This window comes from Mus caroli, unplaced genomic scaffold (genome assembly GCF_978045245.1).
Source record: "Mus caroli unplaced genomic scaffold, Mus_caroli_1 scaffold_12, whole genome shotgun sequence".
NCBI lineage: Eukaryota > Metazoa > Chordata > Mammalia > Rodentia > Muridae > Mus > Mus caroli.
In genome coordinates this window covers 119,934,142-119,952,468 of record NW_028227267.1, presented here as the reverse complement: position 1 = coordinate 119,952,468, position 18,327 = coordinate 119,934,142, and the positions used below count along the sequence as shown (strand labels likewise).

Genomic DNA, 18,327 nt, shown 5'->3' with positions numbered 1-18,327 from the left:
CACACAACAGCAGAGTCCAGATGGAATTCTTGATCATCAGATCCTTCTGCAGACCTGATCCTCCATAGCTCTCCTACGTCTACGTAAAAACAAAAGGTCAACATTCACCACTCACCCTCAACCCTTTAATTTCCTTCACACCTAGTAAACAATGCATCTGCCAGTTCTTGCTGTCCCCACCCAGAATATCCACCAAATCACTTTACTTGTCTCTACTGCTGTGCTCTAACTCAGGCTTTAGCAGCTTTTCTGTACTAAGCCATGGACTTAACATTTTGGGCCTTATGAGACCATGGGCAGCAATGAGGACATTATATAACTACTTCTAGAATAAGATAGAAAACATTTTTTTAAGCAAAGAACTTCCTTTTGGGGACAAATTTAAAATATAATGACCAAGTAGAATTTTTATTGCTGGTTTACGACTATCAGTAATAGATTTTTAAGTAATAATATTATGAATTCGTTAAGACTTCATACAATGCATTTTGTCATTTCACAACTCCCCCAAGATGCTTCCCCATTTCTCTACCAACCCAACTTCATCCTTATTCTCATTCCTTCCTCTCCCTCCCTCCCCCCTTTTTCTATCCATCCCCCACCCCAAACATATCAAGTCCAGTTTGTATTGGCTGACTACTCCTGGGCATGAGACCTGCCCTGGTTGTGGTCTATACATCAAGTATCACACTGAGAATGAAATGTTTTAAAGGACAGTTTGAATTAGTTCATAAATTGCTCTTTATCGAAATTACATGGTGATCTCCATTTGTTACGATCCATCTTTTACTAAAGTCATTTTGTTTTTAAGACAGGGTTTCTCTATGTAGCCCTGGCTGTCCTAGAACTCACTCTGTAGACCAGACTAGCCTCAGACTCAGAGATCTGCCTCCCAAGTGCTGGGATTAAAGGCATGGGCTACCATGCTCACTTTGCTAAAGCCTTAAACATTTCATGTACATTCAAGTTTGGGCATTTTATCTCTGAAAAGGCCTTTCAGAGACAGGTGTTACCCACACTGGCATTGGACACTTGTGACTGCACTGCAGTCCTCACTCAGAGCAGCCTGAGCTACTCTCGGGAACTCTTCAGTCATGATCCCATACTGCCAGTGTCAGCTGAAGCCTCAATGGAGGCTGGCTATAGCAGGCAGTGGGTTTACGGTGCAGCTTTCCTCACTACTTCTGCTAAGGGAACTGTAACTTGTATTTTATTCTAACCATTTGGCAGCCCAAGAGTGTGGAAACAAGCTTCACGTGTTCTCTTAGAATGCTCTCTGAAAGAAATGGCAACCGTGGGAGCAGCTGGCTAAGCTGAACTGTCCTGGCTGATCATTACACAATTGACATGTGCTGCAACAGCACAAAGTGCCCTGAGACACAGTCAATCATTATTTGTCAGTTAAGCAAAAATAAATTTAGATATTAAAAATAACAGTTCATAGTCGGGCAGTGGTGACCCCTGCCTTTAATCCCAGCACTCAGGAGGCAGAGGCAGAGGCAGAGGCAGAGGCAAAGGCAGGAGGCTCTCTGTGAATTTGAGACTAGCCTGGTCTACAAAGTGAATTCCAGGGCAGCCAGGGCTATTATACAGAGAAACCTGTCTTGAAAAAAAAAAAAAAACAAAATAAATTAAAAACCAGCTTGTTATAATTTATTATTGAATGCTAGCTGTGACAAGTTTGTCTGTAAACTGCCTGAGCCACATCAAGTGTTCTCATCTGGGAGGGGACATCAATGCACCATCATCCTGCATCTCCCTGCCCTATAAAAAGGACTCCACTCATTCCCAGGCAAACAGAAGTAAGTGCATAATAATTAACATATAATGAGCTTAGCACAATAAATGCACTAATTATACCAAATGAGTGTATAACCAGACATAAAAAGTACTAACAGGTTCCTTGACTTTGCATTCAGTTTACAGCAGGTCATAACTACACAGAAGATGACTATAGCTAGCTTGCTTGCTTGCTTTCTTCCTTTCTTCCTCTCTCTCTTTCTTCTTTCTTTCTTTCTTTCTTTCTTTCTTTCTTTCTTTCTTTCTCTCTCTCTCTCTCTCTCTCTCTCTCTCTCTCTTCTTTCTTTCTTTCTTTCTTTCTTTCTTTCTTTCTTTCTTTCTTTCTTTCTTTCTTTCTTTCTACCTCACTGTCACAATCTCCAGAGAAGTAAGTCAGAGTCCTCAGAGTCAAAGCAGATATACCTCATCCAGTCAAGGAGGAATGACATTGGGAAAACAAATGAGGACCACCAGTCTCAATTAATCTGGACCCCTGAGATCTCTCAAACACTGGACCACCAAACAGACAGCATACACCAGCTGATATGAGGCCCCCAACACACATACAGTAGAGGACTTCTGGGTCTATGTTCATTCAGAGATGATGCACCTAACCCTCAAGATACTGGAGGCCCTGGGGAGTTTAGAGGTCAGGTAGGGTGGCAGGTGGGCGCATCCACGTGATGACAGGGTGGGGTGGGGAGGAGGTGTGGGATGTGGAGCAGACCGAGGTTGGATGGGAGTGGGGGTGGGGTGGGGAATGAAATATGGAGTATAAAAAATAAATTAAAAATAAAATTAAATTTTAAAAGAAGATTAAAAAAAATCACGAGAGCTTATTCTGCCTATCCTAGAAGAATACAAGCTTTTCCCATAAAGAAAAGTGAATATTTTTTTAAAATCTAGAATCTATGAAAAACAAAGTCTTTAATGCCAAATGCATTACATACCAGGCAAAACGCAAATCCAACCTGCCTGAGAAGCCAGCAAAGCTTCCGCAAGAAGACGTTCCTAAGACATACTCTCCTTCTGCCTGATTCGACTTCCTCCTTTTCAAGTTTAAGATTCTACCTCAAAGCCAGATAAAAACATCCCTCTTTCCTTATGTCGAATCTACTCTAACATCTATACTTTCCAGTGTTTCACAATGAAAATTCTAAAAAGATTCTGTTTGCAAAACAACTTCAACAAATACAAATTCAGCAAAGCTACCTGCTCAGGAAAGCAAAGACGCTCACAGAACAATAAACCTAAGGTTTCCAAAATACCTACTAGAATAAAAAGTCAGAAATGATTTCATCTTTACAAGTAATGTGAGGGAGGACAGTTGACAGTGAGGATGGTGGTGAGGATGGCCATGGTTTTCTTTGTCCCCTCACTGATTTCCAATTTGACAATATCTTTGTAAGGCTGCAGGGTTTGTCTCTGTAGTCTCCAATGTAGCTATTCTTTGTTTCTCATCTACACAGTTGCTGCCTATACCCTTCAAAATTCTCTTCCTCTCTCAGCTACTAAAATGTAATTTTCTAGTTAACAATAAAGAAAAAAAATGTGTGCATGTGGAGAGGAGAGGGATTCAGAAAGCTGTTTTCCTGTTCTGTCAAATTAATGAACATCTCCAAATTATAAAACCCGTTGCTAAGACCAAGACGCGCTCAGCTCCCGGGACTGCTGTCCAAAGGCAGGTAGCCCTGCCTCGGAGTTAATGCCTTAAATTATAGTCATGCATACATCCCAGCTGTTAAACTGTGATTAAATTTTTTGAAACATAGTGAAAGCAGTTATTTCTGTTCTGCTGGGAAGCTTGTTCCTAAGATGTGTAACCGTAATTGATGTTTTCAGGAAAGTGAAAAGGAGATGGTTAATAATTACTCTTTCATTTCCTACTTCTTTAGGAAAAAACCACTAACCCTTGCTTATTCTGTTATATATTTATATATCTGACACAACTAAATATACGGGTTCATATTACATTTGCTGATTCTGGAGTAATCACATGCGTACAGTTCAAAATAACAGCTAATTACTTCTAAGAGGGGTGGGGGTGAGGAGAAACATCTTAAAAACAGGGAAAACATTTATTTTAAGACTGAAAACATGTTATGAAGCAGATTCTTCTATGTGCATGTGCTTGCAAATATAAGCAAAACGGTGAACCCCATCATTTAACTTTACAATTAAAAAATTAATTTTAGGGACTGGGACTAAAGCTCAGTGATAGTGTTCAATCCCCAGCGTGTACATGCACATTCCAACATATGCACACACACATACACACATGCACATTAGCTTTAGCACACATACATAGGAACTAGGACTCTAACTAACGTTTGTTTTCATATCTTATGAGGGGCATATTTATTTAAAATATTGACAAGTAGAACATTTAGTTTCATCTTTCTAAAGTGGAAAAAATCTTTTCACTTAAAAACAGGAAGGTACAGTTAAAATTTCAAAAACTTCTTTAATTTTGCATAGATACACTCTTATAGATATACTGTAGTCAATACACACAGCCTGTAGCATAACTGGCCTTCCTTCACATTCTGTGCATAGGTGACATTCTGTATTACCTTGCTGCACTGTATCATGTTATTTAATCCATCTAATACTCCAAACAGTTCACAAGCAATACATTTAATCTGGTATTCTCCAGTAAATGCTTGAGATGTGTGTGATGCTGTTGCAAATTTATCTGCTTTAACATGGAAAATTAGTTCCACTTAATTGCATATCAATGACCTATTCAACACAGAATGCGGGAATCCTGCTCTTTACAATTACTTATAATAAATTTATTTCTCTTGAAAATGTTTCAGCAAGAATAAGAGAAGGAGAAACCAGTCTTCAAAAGCACATTGTGAGTAGCTCCCAATCACACAATTCGGTACGGCTAGACCTTAGCAAGATCTTCAGATACTTTCAAAAGTGCTTAGCTACTCTTCAGGCCTGAAGACAACCTGCTGTGAGCAGGTGGGTAGGAGAGATGCCACACAAAGAAGCAGGCCAGGAGCAGTCAGCTGGCTCTGCCTGAGAATGTCTGACAATGTGGCTGTACAAAATGAAAATCTACTCTGTGAAATGATAACAAGAAACATGGCATATGCAGCAGACAAATTACACTATAAGAAATGGACAAGTTTTTGAGTCAGTCAAAGTAAAATTAAAGAGCCTCTTTCAAGGTTACAAAAGAATTACTTCACAGGAAGGGAACACAGGCATAGTAATAATACTGATAATGACAATAAAAAGTTTGTTAATTCCGCATGCTCCTACCTGCAGAGGTTCTAGCACACATGAAGGACACACAGAGTGAACTCAGAGAGATCACAGCACATCTCCCATTTTCTTTACCGCTTCAATCAAGTGCTATAGACAGGAAATCATTTCATCTAGTAGGAAAAGCTCTGATTTTTGTTAAACTTAAAATTGGAAAAATATATTAACTGGAGGGGAAATCCATCTTTTGCTTTTAAATGAACCCAGCTCATGTGTTCATTCTATATTAATTCTGTTAATCCAATTAATTTGTGTGTGTCTGCAGGAGGCAGTGTGGCATTAACATGCTCATGGGTTTTACCTGCATATGCATGTACATGCTCATGTGTGCCTGCTTGTGTGTGGAGACCAGAGATCAACCTTTATCAGATACCTTTTATTTTGTTTTGTGAGACAGAGCTTCTTATAGACTTGGAGCTTGTCCCTTAGGCTAGGCTGGCAGGCCATCGAGTGCAGGGATTCTCTCCCATCTGACTCCTGGTGCTAGGATAACAATCGTGCTCTTCCATGACAACTGCTAGGAGCAAAACTCAGGTCATCACTCCAGGACTCAGGTCATTACAAGCACTTTACCAACTCCTCAATGCAACTAATTAATGATAAATATTAAAACCATAGTTAACACATAGAGGGGAAACAGAAAACAAATGGACAAACAGAACCAAAATCAAAGAAAAGTCCTATATGATTTTTATCTGAAACACTCCCTGGCTTATAAAGAGTTTGACTGGAAAGTTGTCTCAACCAACAGTCAGAGTAGCCAAACAGGGCTTCTCCAACTGATTGGAGAATTAAAATTTCAATTTTATTTTACTTCAATAAATTTTATTGTAGTTTTAAAACTGTGGGGGCTAAAGAGATGGGTCTGTGGCAAAGGACAGTTGCTGTTCATGCAGAGGACCAGTTTTAGTTCACAGCACCTACATGGCAGCTCGCAATAGTAACTCCAGTTCCAGGGAAATATATGGCTTCTGTGTGCATCAGATATGCACCTGGGGTACATATACATATACACAAGCAAAGGCAAATACTAATACAAAATGAAATAAACAAATCTTTAAAAAATAAACTATAGTAACATAATACATATTTCTGTTAAATACAGTCTCATTTTTTGGGTAGTATAGATCTCTAAGTGCACCTTTCCACGAACTACAAGAGAATGACAGGTCTTCTATTAGCTCTTCTTTAGTAAACATCAAACCATCTAGGGGGAAACACTAGCAAATGCCTAACATGAGAAAGTAAGTAAATTGTAAACACTGCCATTCTACCTCCCTCAAATGAAGGTATTTGAGGAAAACGGACTTGTTAGATGAGTAGGAAAAAAATTCTTTGACACAGTCAGTGAGGGAGGAGCTTTAATTTTGCTCAATAGTTTTCAATGTTTGCATTCCCGGTTCTTTTAATCACTCCTCTCAGACAGACTGCTCATTAGCTCTGCAGTGGTGCTTATCAACATCGACTAAGATTCTTTCTGAGCCTATGATCCTCAAGTCAGAAAGAAAAGGCTATGGCAGCAGCAAGGTGCACGTGGCAGAGGTCAGGCCCCACAAAGCAGACATCTCTAAGTAATGGGTAATGAACATCAGAGGGGAAGACGGAGGCCATGATGAGCACAAGCCTCTGAAAAAGAGGAGAGGGACCGCCGAGGCAGACAATGTGCTGCTCTCCCCATGCAAGCCCATCAGCAGGTGGTCATGCCAGCCTGAAACAGAGTGGGTGCTTCCCCTCCATGAGAAATTAGCAGCAGACATTTGCTTCCATGAGAAGTATTCTTGGGTGGGTCCTCTGAATCTTTGTTGCTGTTGCTGTCTCAGGAACCATGGTGGCCTGTATCTGCCGAGCTCTGATTTGCTGTCTTACAGTGTGGATTCTTTTGATCTGGGGAGGCCAAAACTGGAGACCCCATAAACCACACAAGAAAGCTACCTCAGGACCACGGTTACCAAAGGGAAAGTTTGAGAGCAAGGAAATCTAAATCTCAGGATCAGTGCCATAGCTAAGGCAGACTTACTTCAGACATTCTGGAGCCCAAGAAGACTCCATTCCACGCACTGACCTGTCCTCTGCCCACAGAGCCAGGCAGCTTTCACATGTATGTGCCAGGGACTTGGCAAAGCAGCAGGTTCAAACTTAAATCAGAGCAGACTCCAGATCAACTGAGGATGATGACTACCCATTCCATAGCCACAGGTCTCCTCACCGTCCCTTCTGAGCAACTTAAGAATGGTGATCACCCATTGCATCCCTGACCGCACTTAGTAAATACACTTGGGTTTTTGTTTTTGTTTTGTTTTGTTTTGTTTTGTTTCGTTTTGTTTTAAAAGGAAACAGGGAGTAATACTGTGCCCATGAAGTTTACAAATGATATCACTTCTCTACTGGAAACTTCCATCAACCCTACTGGCCTGAAGCCAGAGCAGAGTCCATGGTACTAAGTAAGAAGACTGTGAGTGTTTGGCTCCTCAGCCCTGTCAGGTTACTACTGATGACACACATGCAAAGCAGCTCTTCAACTGTGGCTCCCAGGCGAGCATCCTTAGGAGCCTACTAGCAATACAGATGAAGTAAAGAAGTCTGAAGTCAAGTTTGTAGGTGCGCACACAGCATGACTTTAACAAGTCATCCAGACATTCTTCCCCACACTGTACTTTGAAAGCAGCACTAATTTAAAGCATGAATGACAGGAAAATGTGACGTGAGCAACTGACAGGGAAAAGAGCAAGCAGCAGAGCACAGTAGGGTCACAAAGTTGGCTCAGGCTCCTGCATGAGGAAGCCCCACAGCAAGACTAAGTGGGTCTAAATCTCTCATCACACCTTATTAGCAGAATGACCTTAAGTAAATCACATACTTTCTTTTTCTCTCAGGAGTCTCATTGATTCTCATCCATAAAAACAAACAACGAGGTTATCTACTCTGTAGAGTTAAGCATTGTGAAGATTAAAACATTTACTATATGCATTAAACTTTAACCAGTCCCCATGGCAACTCGAGCACTGTGCAGCATGCAGAGCGAGCACTGTAGAGCAGGGGCACCGTGCATGATTCATGCTGACCATCGCTTATCACTCACACTCACTCCACCATGTGGAACCATGTGGTAGTTTGTCAACTCAACTCTAAAGGTGAAGTCCAAAGAAAGTGCATAAAAATCATTCCTGTCTGTAAGGGGAAAAATGTTTATCCTGATCTTAGGCACCTGATAGTTTGGCTGATACAGCATTTACCTTTCTTAGAAAGTATTAGCCTGGTGTCTCAATTCCTTTCAACAAGTCTAGGGTATGCCTTGATGGGTTCATACGTTTCAGGTATATGAAGACTTCTGGAGCAACGGACTTACAAAATAAAAAAATAAAAATGAACTGAACATTATCCAAGAAAAAGGGATTTTCTAAGGGAAATGGTACTGGTGGTGTTTCTACATACATACCTAGCCAAAAATTCTACATGTCAAATAGCCATGAAGATAACTATCATCAGAGATACCAGGGAAGATGCTGAAGAGTACTATGGCAGGAAGACTTGAATGGAACCTTCTATGTCTTTTCACACCTAAATATACAACAGTCAAACTACCTGATGCCCCAAACCACATGGTCCAACAAAGAATATGCTATTGACCAATGTTGTTAAGATGTAATAGCACAAGATCTATTATTCACTTCTTCAGTATTTGTTTGTTTTTGGCTGTGTGCTTGCTTGTGTAGACAGGGGCACATGCATCCCAGGCTAGTCTCCAACTCTCCTCAGCTAAGGAGGCCCTTGAGCTCCTCATCTTCCCTCTTCCGATTCCCGAGTGCCAGGATTATACAAATGCACCATCACACTTGGTTTTAGGCAATGCTAAGAATCAAATTCAGGGTGTTTGTTGGCCATGCTAGACAAGCAATCTGCCACTAAACCACATCCCTGAGCCCATCAAATGGATTTAAGTAGTATGAAAGCATGTAGTGATATATCATTCAATGGTCTCAAATACTTTCATCTCATATTTTATTTATAAGGTAGAAAAAAATGAGGCAAAGAGTTAGAGTATAGAAGAAAATTAGTATGCATAGAGAAGTCAAAATATCAGGTTGAGTACTAAGAGTTAAAGCCTTCTTAGACCTACAGAGATAACACAACAATCCAGCCCAGCTTAGAAACTAAATCAGTCCTCAGATATCTATTACAGAGTCTGAGTCCTCTGACTCACAGTCTCTTAATAGAGACAGGTATGGATAAGACATAAAACAGATGCGATTCTTTGGTTTTCTACATAAAATTGAGTTTAAAAACCAGCATTTGATGTTATGAGAGATTGAAAATTTCTATTCATATGTAAGAACCACATTTTCCTGTGGTTTTGTTTAGTGTTTGGTTTTCCAGGAGCCTCTGGCCTCAGTATGAAGTGCCCATGGAGGCTTAGCTCCATGGGTTTCTACTTTAAATAGAGGTCAAGGACTGCAAAGAACATGTTATCAACTCTTGTGTTCAAGGTAACTGCTAATAGGAAGTCATTGGAGTTGGGGGATGAGCCTCTAAAATTACAATACTAACTTCCTGAGGCATGTGCTAGAGAAAGTCAAAGATCATTAAAAATCCTAAATCTGATAGTGGGCTAATATCCAATATATACAAAGAATTCAAGAAGTTAGACTCCAGACAAACAAATAACCCTATTTAAAAATGACCAAGTAGGTTTCATCCCAGGGATGCAGGGATGGTTCAATATACAGAAATCCATCAACATAATCCAGTATATAAACAAACTCAAAGACAAAAACTACATGATCATCTCATTAGATGCTGAGAAAGCATTTGACAAAATCCAACACCCATTCATGATAAAAGTCTTGGAAAGATCAGGAATTCAAGGACCATACCTAAACATGAGAAAAGCAATCTACAGCAAACCAGTAGCCAACATCAAAGTAAATGGTGAGAAGCTTGAAGCAATTTCACTAAAATCAGGGACTAGACAAGGCAGCCCACTTTCTCCCTACCTATTCAACATTGTACTTGAAGTCCTAGTCAGAGCAATTCGACAACAAAAGGAGATCAAGAGGATACAAATTGGAAAAGAAGAAGTCAAAATATCACTTTTTGCAGATGATATGATAGTATATATAAGTTACCCTAAAAATTCCACCAGAGAACTCCTAAGCCTGATAAACAGCTTCAATGAAGTAGCTGGATATAAAATTAACTCAAACAAATCAATGGTCTTTCTCTACACAAAGGATAAACAGGCTGAGAAAGAAATTAGGGAAACAACACCCTTCTCAATAGTCACAAAAAATATAAAATACCTTGGCGTGACTCTAAGGAGGTGAAAGATCTGTATGATAAGAACTTCAAGTCTCTGAAGAAAGAAATTAAAGAAGATCTAAGAAGATGGAAAGATCTCCCATGCTCATGGATTGGCAGGATCAACATTGTAAAAATGGTTATCTTTCCAAAAGCAATCTACAGATTCAATGCAATCCCCATCAAAATTCCAACTCGATTCTTCAACAAATTAGAAAGGGCAATCTGCAAATTCATCTGGAATAACAAAAAACCTAGGATAGCAAAAACTCTTCTCAAGGATAAAAGAACCTCTGGTGGAATCACCATGCCTGACCTAAAGCTGTACTACAGAGCAATTGTGATAAAAACTGCATGGTACTGGTATAACTACAGACAAGTAGACCAATGGAATAGATTTGAAGACACAGAAATGAACCCACACACCTAAGGTCACTTGATCTTTGGCAAGGGAGCTAAAACCATCCAGTGGAAAAAAGACAGCATTTTAAACAAATGGTGCTGGCACAACTGGTTGTTATCATGTAGAAGAATGCGAATCGATCCATTCCTATCTCCTTGTACTAAGGTCAAATCTAAGTGGATCAAGGAACTCCACATAAAACCAAAGAGACTGAAACTTACAGAGGAGAAAGTAGGGAAAAGCCTCAAAGATATGGGTACAGGGGAAAAATTCCTGAATAGAACAGCAATTGCTTGTGCTGTAAGATCGAGAATTGACAAATGGGACCTCATAAAATTGCAAAGCTTCTGCAGGGCAAAAGACACCGACAATAAGACAAAAAGACCACTAACAGATTGAGAAAGGATCTTTACCTATCCTAAATCAGATAGGGGACTAATATCCAATATTTATAAAGAACTCAAGAAGGTGGACTCCAGAAAATCAAATAACCCCATTAAAAATGGGGCTCAGAGCTAAACAAAGAATTCTCACCTGAGGAATACTGAATGGCTGAGAAGCACCTGAAAAAATGTTCAACATCCTTAATCATCAGGGAAATGCAAATCAAAACAACCCTGAGATTCCACCTCACACCAGTCAGAATGGCTAAGATCAAAAATTCAGGTGACAGCAGATGCTGGCAAGGATGTGGAGAAAGAGGAACACTCCTCCATTGTTGGTGGGATTGCAAGCTTGTACAACCACTCTGGAAATCAGTCTGGCAGTTCCTCAGAAAATTGGACATAGTACTACTGGAGGATCCCACAATACCTCTCCTGGGCATATATCCAGAAGATGTTCCAACTGGTAAGAAGGACACATGCTCCACTATGTTCATAGCAGCCTTATTTATAATAGCCAGAAGCTGGAAAGAACCCAGATGTCCCTTCAACAGAAGAATGGATACAGAAAATGTGGTACATTTACAAAATGGAGTGCTACTCAGCTACTAGAAACTAAGAATTCATGAAATTCTTACACAAATGGATGGATCTGGAGGATATCATCCTAAGTGAGGTACCTCAACCACAAAAGAACACACATGATATGTACTCACTAATAAGTAGATATTAGCCCAGAAGCTCAGAATCCTTCTTAGAAGGGGGAACAAAATAACCATGGAAGGAGTTACAGAGACAAAGTGTGGAGCAGAGACTGAAGGAATGACTATCCAGAGACTGCCCCACTTGAGGATCCATCCCATAAACAACCACCAAACACAGACACTATTGCAGATGCCAACAAGAACTTGCTGACAGGAGCCTGATATAGCTGTCTCCTGAGAGGCTCTGCCAGTGCCTGACAAATACAGAAGTGGATACTCACAGCCATCCATTGGACCTGAGCACAGGGTCCCCAATGAAGGAGCTAGAGAAAGTACCCAAGGAGCTGAAGGAGTTTGCTGCCCCATAGGAGCAACTACAATATGAACTAACCAGTACCCCCCAGAGCTCCCAGGGACTAAACCATCAACCCAAGAAAACACATGGTGGGACTCATGGCTCTGACTGCATATGTAGCAGAGGATGAACTAGTTGGTCATCAATGAGAGGAGAGGCCTGTAGTTGGTCCTGTGAAAGTTCTATGCCCCATTATGGGGAATGCCTGGGCTAGGAAGCAGGAGTGGGTGGGTTGGCAAGCAGGGGGAGGGGGAGGGTATAGGGGGTTTTCAGAGGGGAAACAGGAAAGGGGATAACATTTGAAATGTAAATAGAGGGGAGAGGGGAGGGGAGGGGAGAGGAGGGGAGGGGAGGGGAGGGGGAAGGGAGGGGAAGGGAGGGTAGGGGAGGGGGAAGGGAGGGGAAGGGAGGGGAAGGGAGGGGAAGGGAGGGGAAGGGAGGGGAAGGGAGGGGAAGGGAGGGGAAGGGAGGGGAGGGGGAAGGGAGGGGAAGGGAGGGGAAGGGAGGGGAAGGGAGGGGAAGGGAGGGGAAGGGAGGGGAAGGGAGGGGAAGGGAAGGGAAGGGAAGGGAAGGGAAGGGAAGGGAAGGGAAGGGAAGGGAAGGGAAGGGAAGGGAAGGGAAGGGAAAAAGTCAACCTTGATGGCCGTGTTTTTTCTGACTGAAGACTATATCATTTCATCTGCATGAAAGATGATAATCTATGCAAACCATGCTTTATAATTAAAAGCCTATAATGACAAAGATGACTTCTCATCTAGTAATCATTTAAATGCCTGTGGGATTATTTATTTTCAGCAAAATATAATGCAATAGCTTTGTGAGGGTCTCTGAAAAACAGAAAACCCATTCTCTGAAATTAAAACATAGCTCCAAATTCCCTAGTATAACAAGAAAAAAATCTTCACAACTACAGAAAGAGCACAATGAATATTAAAATACAGCTTTTCCTTATTATGTCAGTATTAGCCACATGGAAAAGGATAAAGATTTTAAACTTGAAACTTTCTAAGTAAATCCTGTGAAGCTTTACCTGCACAGTCCTCTGCGTGCCATCAACATTGACAGACAATAAGGGTGACGCCAGGTTCCACGTACTGGTCACATTTAGTTTCGAGCCATCAACTTCCACCTGTTGTGACACAAAATAAGACTGTTACCACGAAGACAGACAGGAAACTGATCTCAAGTTCACTGCTGCATGCAAAGCAGCAGCCATTTTAACAGATGGCTTCCAAACAACCTGTCATGTTTACTGCTGCAGCCATGAAAGACAGGGTCCAACAATGGAGTCTTCCCAGCCATCTCTGGGGAGAGGTGAAGGACCTGTGAACAGCTGCCTCTGGGTACTGAGGCTTCAAGTGATTTCCAGAAAGTAACAAACAGCCTTCTAACTGGAAACCTAGCTGGACATGCCACATTTACTGCAATTAGACACGTAATGCATGTAAATCCCAGCGACACTTTGCAGCCCACGCAACAGGGCGTGCATAGAATGTCCTCTCCAAGGACCAAGGAAGAACTTTCTCGGTGCTAATTTTAATGATGGACTAAGCATTGTTATCTTAATTAAACACACGCTTTAATTAGGCAATACTCTCTGGTACTGAATAGCCAATCTATCCAAACTTTGAAAAGTTCTACCAGACAGTCACCAATCATAAATAATTTTTACTAAATTATCATCAAAAACAAAAAGGACATAATTATTCAAATCAGAGAGACAATTAGAGGGAAATTTTTAATTTCTAAGTAAGTAACATAAAAGTAGTTAAAAGGAAATGAAATCAAGGTTAATTGAAAACACTCACCAAAGGTTGTTTCCTAACTCTTTGGTATAAGAGACAGGCTGGAAATATTATTATTTTAGGTCTATACACACTCACATAAATTGCAAAGTAAGCCTAAAGCAGAAGCAATATGTGTGGAGGCTAACAATCCCTATTGTCAACTCTCTCCAAAGTGCACACACACTCTGTAAAATTAGATGACAGAGTCCTACTGCCTTTCTGTTGAGCACCTGGGGACAGATAAGAAGACAACAGTGTACAAAGACTTTGTTAAAACATTTCTGTCACATATTGGCTACCCTAAAAGGATTCGATCTTGGGGACACAGCCAAAGAAAGTTGAAGGCTTCATGACATTGCTAACTAAAAATGTGACTCCAGTGAATCATGATAGGAATCTAGAACTTCCAGCATGTCTTAGTAGAAGATAAGCCAGGTCTAAGTCAGGCTGAGGGCCACAGGGCACAGGAGACTCCATGGCTGCGACTGCACAACAGGCACTATGGGCACTAGAAGTCTTTTCAGTGCAGTCATAGCATCAGAAAAGCCCAAATGAGACCAGGAATTGTTATTCAACAGCTAATGGTCCAAAGCCAAGCAGCATAGACTTGAAAGGCTCTCTACCCCATATCTTAATATGGCTCTAACGACTGTTCCAATGCCCTTAACACATGCATCTAAGCTCTATTTTGATGGAGTCTAGGGGCAGAGAAAGAAGCTTGAAACACCAATGTCTTTGTACAGAACAAAATCATAATCCAGTTTACACAGAAGTTTGCCTTCTTTCCTCTCTACCAACGGGAGGGAGGACTTATGAGAAAGACTCACATGACTGAGAAACAAAGGGACAACATTTCCTTATACACTAGATAAGAAATCAACAAAAATTTGTGATCTTGCTACCTCTAAATTAAGGATGATATCACTGCATCAGTAATAAATGAAGTATATCTGCAAATATTAAATAAGGGAATATGCCAGAACCCACCACATGCCTTTCTAGGTCCCTATCAGTAATCAAATTTCTCCAAGACCCACATCATGAACAACAGATACAATAATTTTATTGATACTGTCATCATATGTGTGAGACCTAGTTGTATTAAAAAGCCAGCAGGGAGCAAAAGTATCACAGTTTGCTTCAGTGGGAAGTCAGGGCAGAGTGGGCAGAGATACTCCAGCTATGTCTCATATGCCATTCACACCAGTCCTCCCGAATCACAGAAGATGCAGATGAAGTATGACAGGAGGTTTCCTCATTTACCACACTGAGAAACTTACTGAACTGACCACCACTTTATCTCTTCAGTGACAACAACCAATGTGAAGAGGGCCCACCGCAAAGGAAACCAAGGTCAGATGTGGTCAGATAGAGAGCATAAGGGACTAACTAGCTTGTGGAAAAGTGCAGCCTCTGTTTCTAGCCAGCCCTCCTGATTACAGCATGGACAGTAATCAGAAAGCAGCCAATACTGCATCTTGAGATACAGCTGAGGAAAATTTTATAAGAGAAAAAGGTAAATAGATTGGAAGCATAAAACACTAAAACACAAGAACAACTACTCAAAGAAACACAGGAAGAGTTTAGACAAATAACTCCAAAAACTCAAAGCAACCATAGGAAACATGACCCTCAAAAAAAAGCAAAACAGCTCAAAGAAGAAAAACAAAGGTTCAAAGAAAAGATTATACAATAACAGAAGGAAATGAAAAGCAAGCTGGTAGAACTCAAAAAGAAAAAAAAAAAACACTAAGAGAAAAATAACACTATAGAGATAAAAGCTACATGAAGAAGCAACCAAAAATAGAATGTAACTAAAAAGAAATGCCAGGACATAGAGCCACTAATATAAAAGCAATAATGAGGAAAATAGGCATGGAGAGGGCAGAAAGGCAACACAAAAGATACATTAATGGTCTTCTTCAAAAAGGCCTATGAAGCAAAAAAGAAAAATATAAAACTAAAGATACAAAAAAATAGCTTTTCTTTTTTGTTGTTTCTTGTTGGTTTTTGTAATAGGATCTCACTGTGTAGTTGCTTAGGGTTCACTATGTAGACCACATTTATAGATCTGCCTGCTTCTGCCTTCCAAGAGCTGGGATTAGAGACCTGTGCTGCTATGCCAAGGAAAAATAATTTTTCAAAATAAAAGAAATGTTGAATTTGTAGGCATATGATTTTAACAGAATTCTATGCCCAAAGAGATAATTACATGGCTACTTGGGCAAAAAAATAATAATAATAAGACACTACATACAAGGAAGGAAAAAAAAGTCATCCTAACTAAATAAGAGCAACATCAGCACAGAAGAACTCAGAGTAATTTGTTCCAAGCAGATCAAAGGAAACAAGGTAACTAATTTTATACCCAGCCAAGTTTCCTTAAGGTATAACATAAAAATATATTCTCTGCATGAAGGGACTGAGGTGGGAGGAAGTTTCTAAAAATAAGACATCTTTATAGGTACTAATGTAAAACTACTGTCAAAGAAATTCAGAACAATATATTCAGTGTGCTATCCTTTCTTTAAAAAAAATATGTATTTTTTTATTGATGCTGTTTTGTATGTTTTTAAGACGAGGTCTTGAATGCGGCCCAAGCTTGACATAAACAACAAATTCTCCTGTCTCATGTACTAGGAAGACAGTCATGGACCACACAAATAGTTTTAAAATTAAATAACTTGTTGTTTACTCATTTGATTACCATGTTGCTAGGCAAGCGAATTACTATGAAATATAGCCCCAGTCCCCAAAGATATGCAGTGATTTAAAACTTCTCCATATTCTTTGCTTCTCAGCAGGAAGGTACATCTCTCTAAGAAAGTGGCCTTTAAGCTAAGATCAGAAAGATGAGTACGAATTAGGTAAATAGAATTAGGTGCTAGTATTTGGGGTGTACACAAGTATCACAGAAAAAATAACGATTTTTCATAGAAACACAATACTGTAAGATAGTTTAGTGGGTAATGCATTTGTTGCACATGCGTGAGGACCTGATTTCAAATCCCCAGATCCCAAGTAAAGCTGGACACAGTCTTACTTGTAGCTGATTCATTAGAGATTGTTCAGTGACTTCCTCCAATGTCAGAGTCTTGTTTATTTAACTCTGGAACTTGAAGATCAGTGGACAAAGATGGCTTCTTTGTATTAAGATGCAGCAACAATCTCTTATTTCCTGGTCAGTGACTGTGACTGGGGAAATCGGGGAGATCTTTTGCCTAGTGTAAAGGGAAGTGGTGTCTCTGTCTTTGTTAATCATGTGTTATGGAACAAATATCTGAGGTCCGAGGTTGTCACCATAGGGTGGGAGATGAGAGACAAAGAGAATACTCAGAGGCTTACTGGTAAACCAGCCTGCCGTACACGGCAGTGAAAAAAAGGGGACTGTCTCAAACAAGGTGAAACCAACACACATTCTACATGCACACCCTGGCATACACACATTGATATTCACAGATACACACCTGTGGGTGCATATATACACACACACACACCCATATTCACACATACAGATTATATATATATATATATATATATATATATATATATATATATATAACACAACTTTAAAAGTAAACACAGATACACACCTGTGGGTGCATATACACACACACCCATATTCACAATACACATTATATAACATACACATACAACATTTTTTAAAAAGTAAACAAAATAAAAGCCCTGTGGCAAGAAGCAGCCAACATGAGACAAAGGACACAGAGTGACTCTGCCCTTAGCATGGGATACAGTCTCTTGGGTATCGATGATCAAATAATGATGATCACAAGTCAGGACACCGAGCTGGCCATCTGTGGGTAGAGAGAAAATGCAAGCATTGACAGCCACGTGGAGGCACAGGGCCAGAGCACACACTAGCCAATAGGCTTCTCTTGCAAGGAAAGGGTGTACAGAGGGAATGTGAAGGTTGCCCAGAGGAAGAGGAAGCAGTGAAACAAACTGAAGAGGTTCTAAGAAGGGATTTACAAAGATAATAAGAGTTGTTTCTGGAGTACGGACTATGAGAGGTAAACTACCACATGGTTTCACTGCAGGCCAAGAAAGTGCTGGATGGACTATGTAAGAAAGTGCAGTAGGTATACAAGAATCAGGGGATTACTAGCAGGCGTTACAGAGACCAACCAAAAAGGATGGAGCAAGTGAAGCAATGGCAGAACAAAAGCAAAGGAAAGCTTTAGGAATGGAGGACTGGAGAGAACCTCCCACACCTGGGCCAAACTCTCTCCATCAGCTCACCTCCACCACCACCCAAGTCTGGATCTCTACACAACCTCTCTCCTATAGCTCTCTGGTGTCACCAACAGGTTCTTGGATAAGC

General features: G+C 40.4%; 1 protein-coding gene across 5 annotated transcripts in view; it reads right to left on the bottom strand.

The window, feature by feature from the left end:
* The window catches only part of Pcca (propionyl-CoA carboxylase subunit alpha), a 411,727-nt gene that overhangs the window by 136,822 nt on the left and 256,578 nt on the right, over positions 1-18,327 (bottom strand). For all 5 annotated transcript variants that reach the window (XR_015044709.1, XM_085828899.1, XM_021182607.2 and 2 more), the window contains one exon: positions 13,229-13,327. Coding sequence is in view for 4 of the 5 variants with exons in the window: in XM_085828899.1 (XP_085685025.1) it covers positions 13,229-13,327 (99 nt within the window). In the remaining variant the exon portion in view is untranslated. The remainder of the gene's footprint in view (positions 1-13,228; positions 13,328-18,327) is intronic.